Genomic DNA, 20308 nt, shown 5'->3' with positions numbered 1-20308 from the left:
GGGGAGTGGAGGAGGGGGAGTGTACTTGAACGCGCGCCCGAGTGTGTCTTGTGCACGCGTCACTTGCCGGCTATTCAAGGCTCTGTGACATTGCTTGATCTTTTTTTCCCTGATACACAGCGCTAATCTCATATAAACAATCAGCTAAAGCTCTGCAGAGCAACAACACCTATCCTCCCAATAAGATTGGATGATATTGCTTCTCACAATTAAAGCATAATTGAGAATACTGAATTATTGATCCGTCATAATTGAGTTCTCGTCATTTGATTTGCGCAAAGAAACTTAATATGATGCATGGAAAGAAGAAAAAAAAGAAGAAGAAAATCCTACAGAACTGGATGAACGGCTTCGGAGCGTTTGAGTTTTCAGCCGTTTGTCATTTGGTCTCTGTTGTCCACTTAAGGAACGTAAATCCCAACTAAAGCCTTTCCATCTAAATCTTTTTTTTTTTTTTTTTTTTTTTGCAAATCAGAGGTAGCAGTCGGCAGACAAAATTAAACATGTTAAGGAATTGGATGAGGCACATTAAAAATGCACGCATAAAACCATTCGGCACAATAAGTGCCAATTTAGTCCATGAGTTTCATTCACGCAGCAGACAGACAGGGCATCTGTACCAAAGAGTGACAAGTGGATGCAGCTGGTGGCCTATGGCCCGAAGCATCCACGTTATCACAGACGAGAGCTGTTAATGCCGGGGCTGAATAGGAGCCCCTTTTGAGTTACAAAATAGCATTCTGATTAGAAAGCCAGGAAATACACATGTGAAGAGCCGGAAATTGTCACAATGCAGAACCGTGGCCCATTTGGCACCGTCTCAAGCTGGGTATGGAGGAGTGAGATCCTAACGAAGGGATGTGCTCAATCAGACGCATTGAGGTTACTTATATGCTTGTTTTTTGGTTCATTTACAGGAAATGTTCCATTTGTCAGAAGTTTTTTGTTTTTCTTCCTTTCTTCTCCATGTCACATTGATGCTAAAAAAATGCATTGTATGCAGTAGCAAACTTGCAGGTTTGCATGCAATATTTACCAATATATTAAAAAAATATATATTTTAAAATTCCACATTTGTTTCCCATAATTCAAAATTCAAAGAGTAAAGATAATTTTTTTCACTTTTTAGTTAAAGGCGAAATAGTCTCTCAAACTTTACACAGCAGGCAAAACAGGGTGTAAAAACAAAATTGGAATAAAAGATGAGTTTTTGGATGGATGGATGGGAAAACAAAGGATACTCTACCAATGGGAAAAATAAGTACAGTGATTTTCTCAGAAAGCTGTACTACCTGCTAGTCTCTTGTGAAAAAAATGACAGAAAAAAATATGCTCTGATTCATACTCAAACATTTTCACATTTTCACTTTAGCAGACATTTTATTTTCTTTCATGGATGGAATAATCTTATATTTTTATGTATTTAAAAACAACAGAACAGACAGTTTTGTACCTTGCATTGTTGCACAGCCTTTTAAGGTTTGCACAATTTAATGTTTAAATTTAGCGAGGGATAATCAAACTGCAAAAGTAAAATGTACATAAAAAAATCCCTGTTAAACCAAATGAAAGTGGGGTAAAATACTTCTCTACACAACTCCTTTGTAAATGTTTCAAAGACTAACCCTTTTGTTAAATTTATAGCTACATTTTTTTTCTCCGTGGACGAGTAAAAGCAGAAATTAGTGTCTGTGATAATTAATATGTTCTAAGAAGCAGTTCAGCACACGAGCTCACACTTTAAAAACACAAAGTTTGAAGTTTTCCTTCATTTAATTGAAGCAAATTGGAAAATTCTTTAATTCACATGACGGAAGCAACTGATCCATATCTGGGTTTTCATTTCAGGCTGAGCCTCCACCTTCATCAGGATTAATGACTAGCAGCTGCGTACTGTTAACTTGCGACGCTGTGATTGGTCAGTGAAAGACTCCCTCAAATCAGCGATTTGCACGTTTATGTAATTCAGGCAGTAGGAGGCTGCTCATCAAATATGAAGGCTGGCATGGCCTCTTCAAGGTAACAACTAATTTGTGGTTTATGGCTTCTTGTTTTTCCCCTCCTTTCAACTTTAATTTTTTTTTATTAACCATTTTATTCTGATGCTTCTCAATAGACTGTGGCTACTTGTCATACTGACGGGTGGATACTCCACAAAGAAAGGTAAATCCACTTTTTGATCAACCTGGACATGTACAAATATCATGCCTTATCAGCAGAAAAAAAGTGCTAATAACTCCCTTTGCAGCCTTGGATACCCTTGGGGCTTCTGGTACAAACCCTTTTAGTTCCAGTAGGGAGGAAACTGGCCCTGGATATGTTGCTGAAGAGTCTGCTTTCTCAAGTGTGACAAAGTGAGCTGTACAGCTTTATACAGATGAGCAACCTAGATACACTCATCCTAGTGTTCAGATGAGACCAATTCCTGCTCTCTGTGGATCTGATGTATATACAGGACATCAAGCTTCATCTCTGAAAGTCCTGGCAACATGAGCCCTCCAGGGTCATTTCCCATGTTCCAGCCAGGAGAAGCTTCCTACAAGGAGAGGACTTATGAACAAGGAGACTATAACTCTGAATCTGAAGATGGAGGCCCTCCTCCCCAGTACCTTCCTGTCCTGCCTCTAAATGAATTTGCCATTGGTAGCCCACAGGCACGAGGCAAACTTGTAGCTCGATTTCGACAAGGGTGTCCTCTACTTGAGTGTGTTGCTGAGTAGGAGGTATCCTCCAGGCATGTACACGTTTACCATCGATGAAACCAGAGGCAGGACGATGGCCACGTTGGTGAGCATACAGCTCAATGGCTGCATGCTGACCACTAAAAATCTATTTTCCTATAGATTACACACATTGGGAACATATTTTTCTTGTGCTATAATGGACTTTTTTTAACTATGTATTCACAAATTGTGGAACAGATGAGTTAAATTGGAGGGTGCTAGGAAGGCTTGTGGATCAAACCTGTCCCTTACATGCAAGTATTTGGAGTTACATTTTTAGTTCTTGTGCCCTCTTCCAGCTGAGGAATCGGTAAAGGGTTTGACTAGAAATAAAAACCTGATCATATAGGCAGTTTAAATTTGCCAAAGATGTCTAGGGTGGTGGTAAACCCTAGACTCCCATAATGTATTTATTGCCTTCAGTGATTTTTATTTTCCTTTTCCATGACAATTCTTGCTTTTCTAGGATTTCTTCAGTATGAACTGATTTTTCTCACCAGGTTCCTAAATGTTTACCACCTGACTGACTACATTCTGCCCACAAATGTTTATAAGAGTAAATTTTGTCCATTACTCAAGCTACGAAAACCATAGCTTTTGTGTTTTGCTTGAAAATGCAATGTCCTTATCATGGAGGAAAATACCTGTGGCGAGAGACAACCTTGCATTTAATTACTAGGATTTAGCAGTTTAGCACCTTTCTTGAATTTTATAGAGTTCAACATCTTATACTTTCAAAATCAAAATACACTCTCTCAATAAAATTTATATCCATATTGTATTGGCAAGTGTGGGAATAAAGGATTTGGAAAGGCTTAATACATTACTGAAAGCAGAATGGCTTAAAATAAATGCTAACAAGTTAATTTCACTTCAGTCACAATGTCATTGTGACTGACATTCAATATGTTGTCCAGATCTAATTTTCAAATGGTAAAAAAAAAAGAGTTGAGCCCAAGATTTACCACCAGACCCTTAACAGAACCAAGTGAACACAGAAAATGGATGGAAGAATGGAAAGATCCAACATAATCACGATTAATGCCTAGCAGCTGTGCATCATTAACTTGCTGCGTGCTGATTGGACGGCGCTGCTTCCTCGCGACCGTTTATGAGCCTTCCGCAGTGCATCCTTAATCGCAATAGTACAGAAGCTCGTCCAACATGATGACTGGCTCGTTGGCCTCAGGGGAAGGAGGGGGTTACTGCGCTGGTTCGTTAATGTGGAGCGGCTGTAGTTGCAATCACGAAGAAAGGTAAAAATATATTTTTTTTAAAAATCCCCCTCCCCCCAGCTCTGACCACTCCCAGTTTGGGCTAATGGTTTCTTAATACTGTGCTGATAAATTTTTGATGCTAAGAAAGATGTCTCTCAGTGCAGCTGACTAAATGCTGCTTTCCTTTTGTCCTGTTCTCATTCCGTAATAAAGTAGTGCCTGCTTTGCTGGAATCAGATGGTCTGATGCTGTATCGTCTTAAATCTTCCGGGTAACTCGAAAGCCAAATCTAGCAGTCGTGTCCCAAGAGGAGCGTCATCTCCCAACGACCTGGAGTTGGTTTCTGAACCCGAACCGCCTGGATTTGAGTATGTGAGCCCGCCAAACCCTTTTCTTCTTCCAGAACTCCAGCCAGGTCGGCCGTCCTTAGAGAAGGTGTAAGAGCAGGGGACGTACAACTCTGAATCTTCAGAAAAAGGCCCGCTGCTCAGACATGCTGCAGCTCGGAACCAATTGTGTGGCGGTAGACCTCCGCCTGTAACCCAACCTGTACACAGCATCTGGTTTGGCTGTCCGCCGTATTGCCTGTTCTTGCCTCCTAAACCAAAAGGTTTGATTATTTACCCATTTCTGAGAGGATGATCCAACACCTCAGTGAATCAATTTGTGTCCATGGTGACACAGTTCAGACTAAGGCTTCATCCAAGGTTTTAAAACTCTGTTTAGGTAGACTTAAATATTTTGAGCACTTATTTTTTTTTTTGTTTTCTTATTGATAAACTAAAGCCTTTTTCTCCTAACTTTAGCTGATGCTTTCTGGCAGCTTTTACTTTATAGGAGTGTTCTGAGAACTTGATACTCTAAATCAAGTTGAACTTATTTACTTTGTGTTAAATTCAGGTATTGTTTGATTATAGACATTTTACTTTTCCCCACCCCTCCGAACTGATCAGCCTGTCACAGCAAGCAGCAACCTTTTACTGCGTTGCAATTGCATTACAATGACTTTTCAAAAGGCTCATGCTTCATTGTGACCATTTTAGTTTCAACGTGAAGGCATTCAAATGCCTTTTTAAATGTAATTTTTGTAGATATTAAAGTGTTAATTTGCTGCCTGTAGACAAATTAATGGGTTTGTATTGATGCACAAAATGGTAGCATGATGAGCAGACTAGATGTTGATTTGAGAGATTTACAGTAAGACTTGACTTGAATTAGGAAAAATTATTTGTGGAAAATCTCTGCAATAATGTATGTAAACTAGTCTTCCAAAAAAAAAATTTTCTTAAAGGTTTCTAATCTTAGCTGTCATCAACTTCCTCCACATGGATTTGCAGTTTAATGCAAAGAAATGGAGGACAAAGCCACACATTGGAGGGGGCAGAGCTTGAATATTGTGATTTCTATAGCACAGATGGTGGGAGTGGGCATGCTCAAAGTGGGCCTCCACATAATTAGTATTAATGTTCTCCATTTATCTGGTGTATATGTATGTTCTGTGGTACAGCTTAAAACGCTGCACCTGTGAGTTGTACTCTGATTTCTCCATATTGTCAAGTTCCCAGTGTGAGAAGTGGCTTTTTTTTTTTTTTTTTTTTTAAAATTGTTTTGACAAAAGCATCACTGAGATTTAATTCAAACAAATCAAACCTACTATTGAGGTACTTCATAATGTTTGACTCTACATATCTGAATTCAGAAGCAAACCTCTGTCCTTTTTCCTCATCAAAAATCAAATCCCTTTGTGACTCTTTGGTAATGCTATTGGTGTTTCTGAACTGAGGTCACAATATTCTAAACAAAATTAATAAAATTTTCTTGGACTCTGTAATCTTGCATAACAGGAATCTGATTGTCCAATCAGATTTGGACAATTTTATGTAATTCGATAAAACTCCAAAACTGTAACTGACTGTTCTTGCTCTGCTAAAGCTGCAACCATTAAAACTTCCCTCACCAATGGCTTTTTTTTTTTAAAGCCAGGGGACAAAGAGTGACCTGCAGGATAGAAGTGGCAATTACATCCAGTCAGATGGCCACTTCACACACCTGTCACAACACAGATGAACCCATCATAAAAGGCTGCAGAGAGAGGACAAAAGTGAGAAAATTCCCCCAATGTGACCCTCCAGCTTCTCTGTCTTTTTCTCAACTATTTAAGACATAAAAAAGGGTAAATCCCAAGATAATTTGATATTTCAGCTCCTCTTTTTGCATCCTGCCATAGTTTCCTGTTGGTAGACGTCTCTTCTTCTGAGTATATGCCTGAATATGGAGTTATTATTGGGTTAAAAGCATTTCAGCATTTACAAAGGGAATTCATGACACCTTTTCCATTTCAGTTTCCTAGACTGTACTTCCTGATGGCAACACATCTGAAAATTTACATATTTAGGTGTTTGGTGGCGCTAGTGGCCTTTATTGACAGAAGTTAGATGGGAAATGGGCAGAGACAGAAGACATGCACCGGAGTTCTCAAGGCTGGTACTCAAACCACTTGTGTTGAGAACCAACAGCCTGCTTAGATGAGGCGTCTACTTTGCCTCTACGTCACGTACCATCAGGTTCTCAATTGGGCGATTGTAGAGCATGGAAGAAGAACTTTTACCTAAACCGTTTCTTTGTAGGTTGGGATCTGTTTCACGTAAGACGAACCTACAGCCCAGTCTCAAATCTCTTGTTTTTTTCCTCAAAGCGTTTAGCTGGTATTCTCTGATTTGACCAGCATCCTTGTTCCTGCTGAAGAAAAACATTCCCACATCCTAATGCAGTCACCACCATGTGTCATACAGTGCAGTGTTCCTTGCTCTAAATGGTTGATTTCTGATCTTAGTTGGCCTTGATTGAGCTTTTTTTTAGGGTGTCACAGTAGAGGGGTGGGGTCAGTAGATGTCACCTGCACTTCTCAGGTCTTCTTCAGCTATACCCTACTTTGTGCTGGTGTGCATATTGTATTTTATGTTTGCAACATGCAGAAACATGGACTGGTTCAAGAAGTATGAACACTAGCAAGACATCACATCTCAGTGCGACTAAAAAACGATTTGACTGTTACATAATCAAATATTTTGTCACCAAACGTCATTTATTTTCAGTTTGAGTCTCCTGACTCCTGTAGACAATGGAGAAATGACGTAAAGTATGAAGCATTTCTTTTGCTCGTTCACCTCAGCACGGTGCATTTTTAATGAAATCGACTCATCAGATTTAGAGCGTGGACAAAAAAGCAACTATATAAAGTCTTCCATTAGAAGGAAAAAAACCGTGAGAGATCGGATTCAACTGTCAAATTCATCTGCTTAATTCTGGACTTGCATCATTAATACACAGGATGTGTGGAGACCAACGTTCAAATCTATCCCCCTCCCTCAAACCCCGCCATAGCAAACAGACCAATTGCCTTATGATTAACGCTCAGTTAAAAAAAAAAGTGATGGCTTAAAGAAGCTGGAGGAAAAGCTGCCCAGTGAAAGATGGGTGTAAGGCGCACTCTGTAATTAAGCCAGTCTGCACTTGATGAAAGCAGATCACACTGGCGGGCCATGGCTTCACAGCCAGTTTGTTTTTACGACATAATTACAGTCCAAATCCAATGAGAAGATTTAATATTGCACCGCAATGAACATGTGTCCAATGTCAACAATGATGCTGACCTCCCTGGGGCAAGGTGTGTGTGGTGGGGGGGAGTAGATCACGGGCGTCAGGAAGCCTAGAGAAGAGTTTGTTTTTTTTTCTTTTTTTTTGCCCCCCGCACCACCCTTACTGTCTACCTGCGTCTGCACACACCGCCTGGGAGGTCTGACACCGGTGGAATCTTATGGACAGAAAGAAGAAGGGGGGGGACTTTAGGGAGAGGGAAATGGCAAATAAAAGGATAAAAAAAAAAAAAGCAGGGAGAAGTGAGGTAACGATGCGGAGAAGCAGCAGGCTCAAATGTGCAGACAGGGGAGGGTGTGGCGGCCGCGGTACAAAGATAAATAAAAGTTTTCGCTCGATGCCGTCTTCACGGCGGGGCAGTGGCCGTTAGAACAGCAGTCACGGCTGGCTGAGCCGCTGCAGCAAAAACGACACGAAACAAAAAAAGATGTACTTTTCATTACTTCAGGTGTTTTTACTCTTCACTTCATTTACTTTGACTCAAGAAGCTCACTGCAAAAACACGAAATCTTACTGTGTTTGGTCAAGTTTCTAGGTCAGAAAATCTTGGTGCACTTGAAATAAAGTACCTTCAGTGAGATATGGGAGCTTATTTTAAGTAAATAATTCCTTAATCTTGATGAAAAAGTACAAGTTGACTTATAACGAGACATTTTTCTCAAGCACTACTTTTCAGTCAATATTAAGGAATAATTTACTTGAAATAATCTATATCTTGCTGAAAAGTTACTTGAAACTTAAGTTTTGTCTTATTTCAAGCATACTAAGATTTAGAAACTAAAACAAAAATTCTTCTGAAGATTTTGTTTTCACAGTCCAAAACAAAAAAAAGAATCCATCTTGCTTAAAAGCCAATATTGTCCTCGTACAAATTATGGGATGGTCTAAATATAAAAGAGGAGGTACTGAAAGTTTCTGTTTTTGAGATGGGAGTTGTTTTGATGCTTTGTGACATGACTCTGATGTAAATGACCAAAACCTCCCAGAAAGTGGCTTCAGTGTGTTCCTCAATCTGAAAGGGGGGAAAAAAGAAAAAAAAAAAACTCAGTTTCCTGCTCTTCTCCATACGCAATGCAACCGCAATGCCTTTGTTCCTCCTGGTCAGATTCTACCAGAAGAGGGAACGGTCCCAGGCGACAGCCATTGACCGACCATGATTGACCACACTGCTTTCTGTTTCCTGACCAACCTTCAGCTTTTTTTTTTTTTTTTTTTCCTCCTCTCCCCATCCCAAACTTTTCAGCCCCCCAAGTGTTCCCAGGAGCAGCCAGCTGGGCCACATTTGCTCTGGTGGCTGTGTCGCCGGGCGAAGCCCAGTCTGCTCTTTGGGCGGGCAGCGTCATATGACCGAGTACTGGTCAGGGCCCTAAGATTAGTAACTTGATATCCACAGAGAGGCCATGAGGCCTGAGCCCTGTGATCCAGTGGAAAGAAGGGTCTCTGTGGTGACTTTGTGGTTCCGTGCGGCCCAGAGCGTGAACCACAATCCCTGCTGACACCCTCTTCCCCTCGAGGACGTGGTTTTACTCCAGATCGTGATTTCCCATTGCCGCGACTCTCTGTCTGCGATTGTAGGTCTCTATCTAGGACTTTCTAGCGAAGAGGATGCAACACATCCTCCGGCAGTGCTTCCTGGAGCCACTTTTCTCACATGGAGGACACACGGAGGTCCGCAAAAAAAACAACTTATTTTAGTTCCCAAGTGACATTTGAGCTGAAACAAATGGTTAGAGGGCCAGAAGTAACCAACTTGTGCGTTTGAACACAAGTTTACATGCAGTCGTCAAGGGCATGCATGACATATTAATTTGAAGCTTTTTAAGATGCATTTGAACTGTTCTTTTTCAGTTCAGTCACTTGTTTTTTAAAGAGGAATTGGGTGCAGATGCTTGATTTTGTTCTGGACTTATTTCTACCAGCCCAGAATAAAGTTATCTACACTCAAATATGAACACCATATTTGGTAAATGTCCTACAGTGGACACGTTGTCATTACCACTGAGGACAGGGTTATTCTACATCACATCTTTCTATTATGTGTTACACTTTAATGTACTTTGGAGTCAATGTCCAGCTGGAAAACAAAATTAGCACAAATGAAAATGATTTGACCCAAACTGTCGCTCTGTGGTATGATTTATGATTCTTGAGATCAACATCCTAATCTTTATTATGCTTGTACAAAAAAGTCAGTAGTTGCACTTCCATTACAAATGTTCCCAAAACATCGTTGATCTTCTAATGTCGAAAGACATTGTACGTGAATAAGTGTGTTCACATGAAAAGCTATTAAAAAAAACATGATGCACCATCGTCCTTCCACCTCTTCCTGTCTTCGTCTTTTCCACCAGTAGTAACATCCGGTTGTTGATCATGTGACTCGTGTGATGTGTAAAAAGCTTTTACATTGCAGTTTTGCGAAATGCACTGATTTTGATAGTGTGGTGGTTTTTCATCTAACTCGAACTAACTTTTTTTTTTTAATCAGAAAAGTTGGTGTTTTTTGATATTGGCACATTTATTTTGAGCAAATTTAATTTTGTAATTTCAATTTGCACAGTTATGTGGTCAATGGAAATGGCTAATATCTGCAGAGCAAAGAAGAACATGCAAAACGCACAAGCTTAACTTGTGTTGGTGGCAGTATTATGTTCTGAAGCTGTTTCACTGTCGTGGTGTAAAAGTGGTTAGAATAATAAAAGTGAAAGACTATCTTAAAACCTCTTTCATTGACTTCACCTCAAATCAACAGCTGGGCTGTTGAAATTTGAAGGCCTTGGGGGTTTTCCAACATAATCTGCTTTTGGATCCTGACTTTCTAAGATCGTCCTGACCTCAGGACTGTGCTTAAAAGTCGAGTTTGTCAGGAAACCAAGTTTTTGTTATTCAGGATTTCACTACATACAAACATTAGTGGGGCTGTGTGTATATATTTGAGCCTTTATGTAAAGTTCCAGGTCTGGGAGGATTAGAAATGACAAATTCAAACTTGTGAAATGATTCTTGTTTTAAAAAAAAATTAAGTTATGTGAGTGATATCAAAATGAAGAAAATGGCTCAAATCCCTAACAGCCCTGAAAAAGACATCTATGGTGACGAGTGTTTGCAAACTGTACTACTGTTGCCCTTGTTGTTTGTAGCAATTTGAGCAGTGAAAACAGATTAATAGCGCACACTGTTTGCGTTCAAAACTGTAAACGGCGTACTGCGCCGAGCAAAAAAAATAAAATGAACTGTGCTCGAGCAGTTTCAGTTTGTTTTTACTTGTTTTCAATTATTAAAAACATCAGTAAACACTGAGCCAGTGGAAAGTCATGCCATCCCCCCGCTGCTAAGTCAATACTCCTGCTATTGCTCGGATAAAAGCTGTAGTAATTTGATGTTCTCCTACAATGTGCACATTTCTGCTGACCAGAAGCCCCCACCCCCAAATCATCAGCATGGAGCCCAGATGATGCCTTCAGGCGCAAACATACATATGCAGAAAAAAAAGAGAGTCAGAAGTTGGGGAAGCTGCAAATGCTTTTAACATCATCTGTGTGGGTAATTTATAACAGATACTTCTGAAGCAATAATCACATTTTTAGATAGAATTTCCATTCTGAGGGCTTTCATGGGTTGCTGTTTGTGGAAAGAGCAGCCGAGCGCGGAGAACTTCTCCGGACTTACCTTGGGGAGAAAAAAAAAGAGCTTGGATTTGAGCATTTGAGCCTCCTGACTGTTTTCTTTCTGCCCCGTCTGCACCCTATTGTCGTCTTCTCTCACTCCTATTGAACTCCCTCTCCCTTTCCTTGCGCAAGCGCAACAACGCCCATCCCGTATTTTATTTTATTTTTCTGCAATCCAATCCAATGGCCTGCAGGCTTGAGTGAGGACAGACTTGACTGTTGTTGGCCTCATCTCAACAAATACCTGACGGCTCCCCCACGCTCATGCCAGGACTCATTTCTGAAGTATGAGACGGTCGGCAACTGCTTTCAGGAATAAACCTCATGAGTCACATTTAAAGGCGTCTTTGTTTTTATTACTCCAGCGTCTTTGTTCTCGCATTAACACTGCTCTGAAGCTTAGTTCACCTGAATGCTTCCGTTTGAGGGTTTTTTTCCCCCGTCTTTCTGGTGAAGTGCTAGTGTTGGATTAAATATAATGGGTTGACTTGTCTTGTCCAAACTCATTCCTCGCTGACAATGAGGTGAGAATTTATTAAGAATCAAACATAAGATTATCAACACGGATATCAGCAGAGATTCGTTCAGCTGTTCTTCACTGCTGTTATCCGGTTCTTTATTTGTGCAGAAATCCTGATAAGTGCCTTCATTAAATAAATATAATTATTTGACTGTTATTTCCCACTTAACTGCAATTAAGCATAAAACTGTTACCATGAAGTGAAAGTAAACTTATTAAACAATTAATTGATGTTCATCTCTTTGTCTATTAATCATTTCTCACCTGCTTAAAGGGACAGTTCAGAATTTTTAATTCAGGTTCTGTGGAAACGCTGTAAGCAGTTGCTTTGTGACCTGCAGTAGGTTCCTGTTTCGGTGACTTTGTTCAGCATAAACCCAGATAGCTTGGTTCTGTTGACGTTTCCTACGGCGAGTCCAAGAGAAGCTTCCATCAAGGTGGATTTCTGCTGCATTAAAAATAACCCTTAAAATGGCTGCAGTGGTTATTTACAGAAACGAAAAAGACTGTTTACAAGCGAAGTGAAGGTGGGAGGCGGCGCAGCAGCAATAATCTTCCTGTGTGAAACGCACAGAAAAAAGAGGAGCGCAGGAAGTACTTCCAGTTGAAGTAAAGCATCTGTTGGAAAAGCCAACGATCTTTTCCTGGATTAAGAAGGCACAAATTTATTTACTTTAACTGGAAACGCTTCATTTACCCTGTTATCACTATGTAGGTCTCCAGGGAGCACTATTGGTAACGCTGAATACCTTCCCAATGGAAACACAGAAATGACTTAAGTTGATAAAGCAGAATTTGTCCACCGTGTTTTTGGCTCCTCATGGACTGGTCATTAACTTCGTTTTTCTGGATATATACGAAAAGAAGATCTTATTGGCTGCAGGTTGGATATCGATCGTCTCTAATCTATTCTCAGAGTCTTGTGTGGTCAGTGGGTGAGTCAGGTGAAGTCCTCTGCAGGGGCAGCTCTTACAGACGTGGGACACACAACACACATACACGCACACACATACTTGTTTAAACCAAAGATTTAAACATGTCAAATCTTTGGCTTAACATGTTAATTGTTGGTTTAAAGATTAACCAAGGATTAAAGGCATGCATGACTAAAGAATGTTTTTTTTTTTTTCTTTTCATTTTGGCATTCTCTGATCTTTGATCTTGAAAAAAAAATTCAGGTTTTAACATATCCACAGAATAGTGGATGTATGTACGTTTTATAATGCCCTAACTACGGAAAATCAAGTTGAATCTGCAAATGTCAAAGAACAGCGGTTCAGAATTTGTGAAGTCACCTTCTCAAGAATTTTTCTGTCATACATAACTACAAATTATTTGTGGAAATTTCATCTGTGTGTTAACAGAAAATGTAGCTTTAGGGACTGAAAAGCTCGGCGCAATGCTACTTGACATGGTACTGGCTGGCATTTGCAAAGCAGCCAGTCCAAGAACACATTTGAAATAATGCATAAAAGAAGGTAAATTTGGTCTTTGAACTATTAAAACATGGAGTTATAAACATTTTTAGAGTATTTGCTGGTCCTTATCTTCCACAAATACCAGGAGAGCAGTATATTGCAGAATCCATTTGTAAGAGGGGTAAATCTGTTGGGTTTTATTTACTTCGCTTAGACAGGGATTGATCATTCTAATGTCTGTGTATGATTTTGTAAATAGTTTTGATTCTCTATTTGAGTTTCAGACAAAAAGCTGAAAAAGCTTTACACAGAAAATGTTTAATCTTAAATCCCCCAAAAAACTCGAGTTATAATCAAGTTGAGCCATGACTCATTTCTAGTCAAATATTGTGCAAATCTGTTCATTTTATACGCATGAAAATGGCATGTCACGTGTTAACGACCTAAAGGGATCTCTTAGGCACTCCACATAAATTAAAAATCGTTGTGAGTTTGCAGAAAATTGAGGAAATCTCCAGAGTTTTTTGGGGGAAGCCTAACAGCTAGTCAGACTCACCCTCCACTGGATTCAGCACATCTTAACTGCTTGGAACAGGGGTGTTCAAAGTGTGGCCTGCAAGCCATTTGCAGCCCTTGAAATGATTTTGTGAGGCCAATCATCTTTTTTTCTTTTCTTTTTTTAACCACAAGTAAGAGAACATTTACTGCCAATAACTTAAAAAATCTGAACTGCTGCTTTGCTGGGCAGACTGGAAAGGAAGGAAGCTGAAGGAAAATCCACACATGCTGGGAACGACGTGTAAACTCCTCAGGACAAGGTCCAGATAAACCGAGAGACTAATTGGAGACCTTGTTTTACGACAAAAGCGCTGATCATAACAGTCTCCAGTGTTTCGGGAATACATTTTTTAAACTAAAACAAGTCAGAAGAGCATTTAAACATTATGTGTAAGTGTTGCATTTCCAAAGTCCTTATCAAATTTTCATAAAACCTGGATTGCAGTCTGAATAAAAAGAGATGGTTCTCTCATAGAGCAATTGCAACATTTATTGAAGTGTTGGCTTTCTTGTATTGATTTTTCAACACATTACAAAAATACATATATGTTCAAAACAGCAGATGTGTACTGTTCTGAAAACACTTTTTTTTCACAATGATGCACTTCCCCCCTCCCCCCTGCCGCCCTCAAAACAAAAACAAATAAAAAAAAGGAACAAGGAAACTTTTTTTTTGTACAAAGAGTGTAGGTGAAAGTGTTGAAAAGTGAAATATGAAAATGTATCCAAAAAATTACAGTTGTAAGTGCCATCACAAGACCTTCAACCAAACATGAGGAGAAGACCATGAAAGTCCATGAAGGTCCTTGAAAATTGATTTGGAGAAGAATTCCTGCACGAAATCGCCGCGCTCGCCTGAAGGTTTTTCCTTCAGTTCTATTTTCCTCCGTTTTCTTTCTTTTTTTTTTTTTCAATCATTTTGTTTTACATCCACTAAGGATAGCTCAAGAAAAAAAAAGTCCAAAAAAAAAAATTCTTTATATATATTCATATATATATATAAAAAAATATAAAATCAAATAGCTGGAGTCAAAAGTGACATCACTGTTGTTCGAAAAATAAGGAAAAAGAAAGTATCTGCCGCGACTGAGCAATTTACATAATTTCCATACAGTGAACAAGCAATCATACAGAAACACATTAATGTAGGTAAAAACCCCTCCACCAGGAAAATTGTACAAAAACCGCCAAATTATCGGAGAGAACGTCGGAGAATGGAGGAAAAAATAAAAAAATGAAAACACTTTAGTATCATTGTCAACACTAACACAGAGTATTTTCTTAAATGGCATACTTCAACACTGTAAACATCTTGTTAGACTGAATGTCTGTGTGTGATCTGGGGTCTCTGTGAGCTCTCCGCTGTTCCATTGTCCGAGTGCGTTTGCACGGCCTCGTCTTGGCCTGGCTCTGAACGGGGGAAATAATACACGACGTGTTTAAAAAGAAATAAAATTTAAAAAAGCACCTTGATTCCTTTTCTCTCTCTCTTTTCCTTTAATTTTTTTTTGCATTCATGCAAAACAATATGTAAGCAAGCTTCTCTTCCACCAGTTGTGTCGATTCACCAAAAATATAACCTAACTACGTAGCTTATGCAGAGCTCTCATTGTGACCGCAACGGGTTTTTTTCTTTCTCAGATTTGCCAGGGCAAAATAACAAAAAACAAAAAAAAAAAACAAGAAGAAGAAGAAGTGAGATTGCATTTAAAGCACAGCATATCTTTTTGTTCTATCAAAGCAAAGTGGTGCAGATAAAACCTGACAATAGGCCAGAATGGTAGGTCAAACTTTCAAGTGATTATGATTTCGATGGCTGAGGATTGCGGCACTAGAATGAAAGATGTAGCCTCGTTCTCCTTTCATGTGGCTCCGCTGTCTGTCTCTCTCCCTCTCACGCTTGCTCTGTCTCACTCTAATGGTCTGTTATAAGATGTGGCCAGTAGATGTGCATTTGGGTACCAAAAAAAATAAAAAATAAAAATACATGTTTCATATGCTTCCAATTTCATTTGAATGACTACTCTCCACAGTCAAGGTCTTGCGCTCTCTCTCTCTCTCTCCCTCCATTTCTTTCTCACACGTCTTCATTTCTCAGCTCCAATTTTTCATTTTTGCCACAAGAACAGCCCCTACTCAAGGTCGCTCGGCCATCCCCTAGTGCAGCTGTGCTCCAAATTATCATAACTCATATGGCTTTTTCATTTTTTTTTTTGTTTTTTTGTTCAAACAGACTCATTTTAGGATGAACGATGCAGAAAATAAAAAATAAAAAAACGTAATCCCCGAAAGACACGTACGGGCACACTGTCTCAAAAATCTGCTACAGGGAGTTAAAGCCCGCCTCGTGTCGCCGCGTGAGGCGACTGAGCGGCCTTCCCGTTTAAAAAGCAACTCTTAATGCATGAGTCTGAGATGGCGGACTGTGAAAAGATGCCATCAGAGAGAGGGAGAAGCTCGGAGCGGAGAAACGCGAAGGGACGTGAATTTCATTTCATTTGAGAACCAGGTTTTTTTTTTTTTGGGGGGGGGGGGGGTTAGTGGGGCGCGGTCGTCGTGGGATATAGGAAGTCAGTTCGGGTCACCGAGATGTTCCACATCAGACACAGGAGGGAGTGGTTTTTGACAGGAGAGCAAATTTTGCTCAACAAATGAGCTTTTGACAGTGAACTGGGGGTGGGCTTAATGAAGAAAAGAAAAGGATGGTAGTTACATGTCAGATATGTAAGCAGCTGGTTTTTTTTTTTTTTTGATTGTGTAGATTTAGGCCATCTTTCATTTACAGTCAGGGCTACTTTAACATATATATATAAAAAAATGAATATTTACAAACCATAAAAAGGACTGTTCCCATTCTCACATTAATCACAAGTAGTCTTAACTTATTCAACATATTAAATATGGTGGTTTAATCCTACATTAGGAATGTACTGAGCATCAGTTTAAGGGTATCTCTGTTAAGTGCAACCTTTATTTACGTCCTTTTTGCAGCAAGGACACTGATACAGTAACTGCATTTTGAAATTGTTCCAATGTTTTTTTTGTTTGTTTTTTTTTTTTTTTTTTTTGCCATTTCTTAAAAAGGACAACGCTCCCTGAATAAATTAACACCAACTTACCAGATCTCTAAGATAATGTCGGATTTTTTAAATCCAGAAAGGATGTTTTATTGTCAGGCAGACATTCAGTGCTTTAGGCCTGTATGAGGGAATGGATTGTAATCCGCTGCTGCAGGTAATATAGAAAACAAATCTTTTTTTTCTTTTCTTTTTTTTCCCCTTTTCTTTTTTTTACTTTTAAAAGCTAACTGCTTCACACAAATTTACTCTCACAAGATAACAAGCTTCCTAAAGGAAAAAAAAAGTAAAACATTGTATTCGTGGTGACGTCTTCTCAGTTATAGCATTTTAGAAAAAAAAGTTTCTTTTTAGAACATTTCAAAACTAACTCCATATGAAATCCCACAAAGATTTACCTGCACATGCCAAATATCATTACAAAAATCCAATAAATACAGAAATTATTGCACAGTAGAAAGGCTCCATAGATTCCTAACTGATAAAATCCTCAGACTGTTTGCCATAAAACACCCAGTTGAGTATTTCAGACAAGTTATTAAAGTTTCCATTTGGTAATATTCTCAGGTGGCAGTTTCTGTGACAAGAAAAAAAATGATAAACATCAATCAATCTTAATTTGTTTTGTTTTTTTTCTTTTTTTCAAGAGAGTGATAATCCAGCCAAGCCCCGTCACTGAAGAAGTGGTGTTAGGATTTATGTGCGTGTATGTGTGTAATTGCGTGTGTGTGTGAAGAGAGCGCACAGATGTGTGTGTACCGTATACCATATGCTTTATAACTTATCGCTGGTGGCTTAACCTCTGTCCGCTTGCTCCAGTTTGACCTCACTGGCCATCAAATGTTCACCGTGCCATTTCTTCATGTGTTTCTCCAGTGTGCTGTAGACACTGAAGGGCATGTGGCAAATGTCGCATCGATACACCTCCTTCCCGAACTGACCGTGGGTCTTCATGTGACGCGTCAGCTTGGAGCTCTGGGCGCAGGCGTAGCTGCACAGGTCGCACTTGTACGGCCGCTCCCCCGTGTGGCTGCGCCGGTGGACTGTCAGGTTGCTGCAGTTCTTGAACACCTTGCCGCAGTATTCGCAGGTGTCGTTTCGCTTCTCCTTTGAACTGGGAGGCCGGCCGGGTCCCGGTCCGCGCAGGAGGTGAGGGGTGCTGCTTCCGCTGCGCCCCGACGCGCTGCCGCCTTCTATCAGCTCCCCGGGTGGAGTGGAGAAGCGCAGGCTTCCCGTTTCCGAGGAGGAGTGGTCGGAGGAGGTGGCGAACGGAGACTGGCGGGAGTCGGTGAACCCCAAGAAAGGTTCTCTGATGAAGTGGCGGGAAGCAGCGTAGCCAGCCAGAAGCTGGGAGTAGACATTTTCTGGGGATATGAGGGGTATGGTCGGAGGAATATCCAACTGTTCTTTCTCTATCTTGATCCTCTTGTTGTTGGAGGGGCTCGGGCTGGTGATGGGGGTGGGCCTACGCTGAAAAAGCCCAGGAAAGGACTCCACTTCACTTACACTGATCCTGCCATTCATCATGGGCCTAATGTCCTCTTGCTCCTCGCGCTCTCTGTCTGGTTCCCTGTCATTTTCTCTCTCAGCTTCATTCCTCTCCCCACTGTCTCCATTAGGTTGCCTCTCCAAGCTTCTCTTGTTAGGGTTAAGTCTAAGGTGATTGTCCAGGTGGTTGTATGGGTGCATCATGCCCACCCCGCCATTGTCATTAACTCTGTCCCCACTCATGGGTTTCTCCTCAGGGGACTGTCTGGGACCATTTTCTCTATTGTGACTGAATTCCTGGGAGTCCTCACTCAGGTTGGAATCTGGTCGACTCCCATTCCTTAGCTCTTCCTCCTCCTCCTCTTCTTCCTCCTCCTCTTCTTCCTCATCTTCCTCTTCTTCCTCATTATCCATCTCCATAACCCTCACATCGCCCTCTCGATTTTTTCCCTCACCTTCTCCTTCCTCTCCCCGACTCCCCTGTTCTGGAGAGCCCGTCATGTTCCCAGACTTGTTGTGCATATGTGTTTTCATGTGCCTTTTAAGTTTGCTGGCTTGGGAGCAGGCATGGTCACACAGATGACACTTGTAGGGCCTCTCTCCTGTGTGACTGCGTCTGTGGACAATTAGGTTGCTCTGAAACTTGAAGATCTTGCCGCAGAACTCGCAGGATTTTGACTTTCCAGGGGCATTATTCTGACCCTGTGCGTCTGGAGGGCTGGAGGAGCCATGGCCCCCCTGGGATACGGGTGGCTGGGGGGCATAGGTGAGAAATGTTGGGGGCTTGGCACCAGGCTGGAAAAGCGTCGGACTCAGCAGGCGGTGCATGGGTGGCACGCGGTTTGGTGACAAAGGAGGTGTGGGCCCGCCATTATTGGTTGTGTTGCCCGCTAGTTCTCTCAGTCGACGGGAGAAGTCCATGGATGGAGGCTCCATGGGGGTCATTCTCATCACCCTCTCAAAGGCACTGGGGTGCTGTGACAGCAGCCCCATTTCCTCTGGGCCCAGTCGCTCTAGAGGTGGCCTAGGGGGAGGCGGAGGGCTGACAAAGGGCGGCGTCGCAGGAAGGCGGGTCTCCATGTACCCTGGAGGGTGGGGGTGTTCCCTGAGCAAGGGCGCAGCCATGCGGAGGAGGTGAAATGGGTTGTTGGTGTCGCCAAGGAAAGTAGGGAGAGGGGAGCGAGGCAAGGCATCGGCTCCCGGGGGAGGAGGCAGAGCCATGCGGGGAGTGAGGGAGCAGTTGGCCAGATGGTTGTCGAGATAGATGCGGATGCCATGAGTGTGCTGGGCATGCTGAAGCAGGAACCAGGCGCTGTTGAAGGTCTGCTTGCAGGTAGTACAGATGTAGCTGGATGGTTCGTCTTTATCTGAAGGTCAAGAGAAAAAGGAAAAAAAAAAAAACATTGTAAAAACACACCTCTCTCAAATAATGTACATAAAGCCTTTTTATTCAACAACCACACTGATCATATAGGTGTAGATTCTTTGTCAATGAAAACATGACATTTCCAGTTGTGCAAGAAATAGGAAACTGGACACATCATTTTGTTTTCTAAAACTTTTTCACCTCTTAGTTGCAACTTTCGATCCGCTGTCAGGACTGAGGAAGCCTTTTGGAAAAGAACGACCATGACTTCAAGAAACACAAAAAGAAGTTGCATTCTTCTTCAGTGCTTAAGATAAGCCAACCTTTGTCTTTTGAATTATTTTGCGTGTGAACATGTGAGGCATTTGGGAAAATTTATTGCGCTGAGACTGAAGCGTAAGATGAGCCTTCTGTTTGTGCGTTGTGTTATGAGACTTCATAAGACAGGGTGTGTTTCTACAGGCTAATATAGGTGGCAGGTATTGCCCTTAGGCTGTGACACATTATGCAAATTCTAATGTCAGCAGGGCTTTAATATACAGATCCATCTCGTCAACTATGTCATTTCCATATGGAAACCGGGGAGCGAACAATGGGTAAAAAGCTGAAGATATTA

General features: G+C 41.0%; 1 protein-coding gene and 1 long non-coding RNA gene across 3 annotated transcripts in view; one reads left to right on the top strand and one right to left on the bottom strand.

Moving 5' to 3' along the window:
- Window positions 1-1888: 1888 nt before the first annotated feature.
- On the top strand, window positions 1889-7358 carry LOC106956890 (uncharacterized). Of its 2 annotated transcripts, XR_001426850.1 has the most exons (5): window positions 1889-2019; window positions 2117-2163; window positions 2249-3979; window positions 4154-4308; window positions 5920-7358. It is a non-coding gene; the product is annotated as an uncharacterized LOC106956890 (long non-coding RNA). The 2 variants fall into 2 exon arrangements; XR_001426849.1 differs by lacking the exon at window positions 5920-7358 and having other exon boundaries at window positions 1890-2019; window positions 4154-5897.
- An 8619-nt stretch (window positions 7359-15977) lies between these two features.
- Window positions 15978-20308, bottom strand: part of bcl11bb (BCL11 transcription factor B b) — a 37676-nt gene continuing 33345 nt past the window's right edge. The window contains exon 3 of the mRNA XM_015048000.1: window positions 15978-19693. Within this exon, the coding sequence (XP_014903486.1) occupies window positions 17634-19693 (2060 nt within the window). The 3' untranslated portion in view covers window positions 15978-17633. The remainder of the gene's footprint in view (window positions 19694-20308) is intronic.

The sequence above is a fragment of the Poecilia latipinna genome, unplaced genomic scaffold (genome assembly GCF_001443285.1).
Source record: "Poecilia latipinna isolate Pla-1442-1.1 unplaced genomic scaffold, P_latipinna-1.0 Scaffold854, whole genome shotgun sequence".
Classification (NCBI taxonomy): domain Eukaryota; kingdom Metazoa; phylum Chordata; class Actinopteri; order Cyprinodontiformes; family Poeciliidae; genus Poecilia; species Poecilia latipinna.
This window is presented reverse-complemented; position numbering and strand designations above follow the sequence as displayed.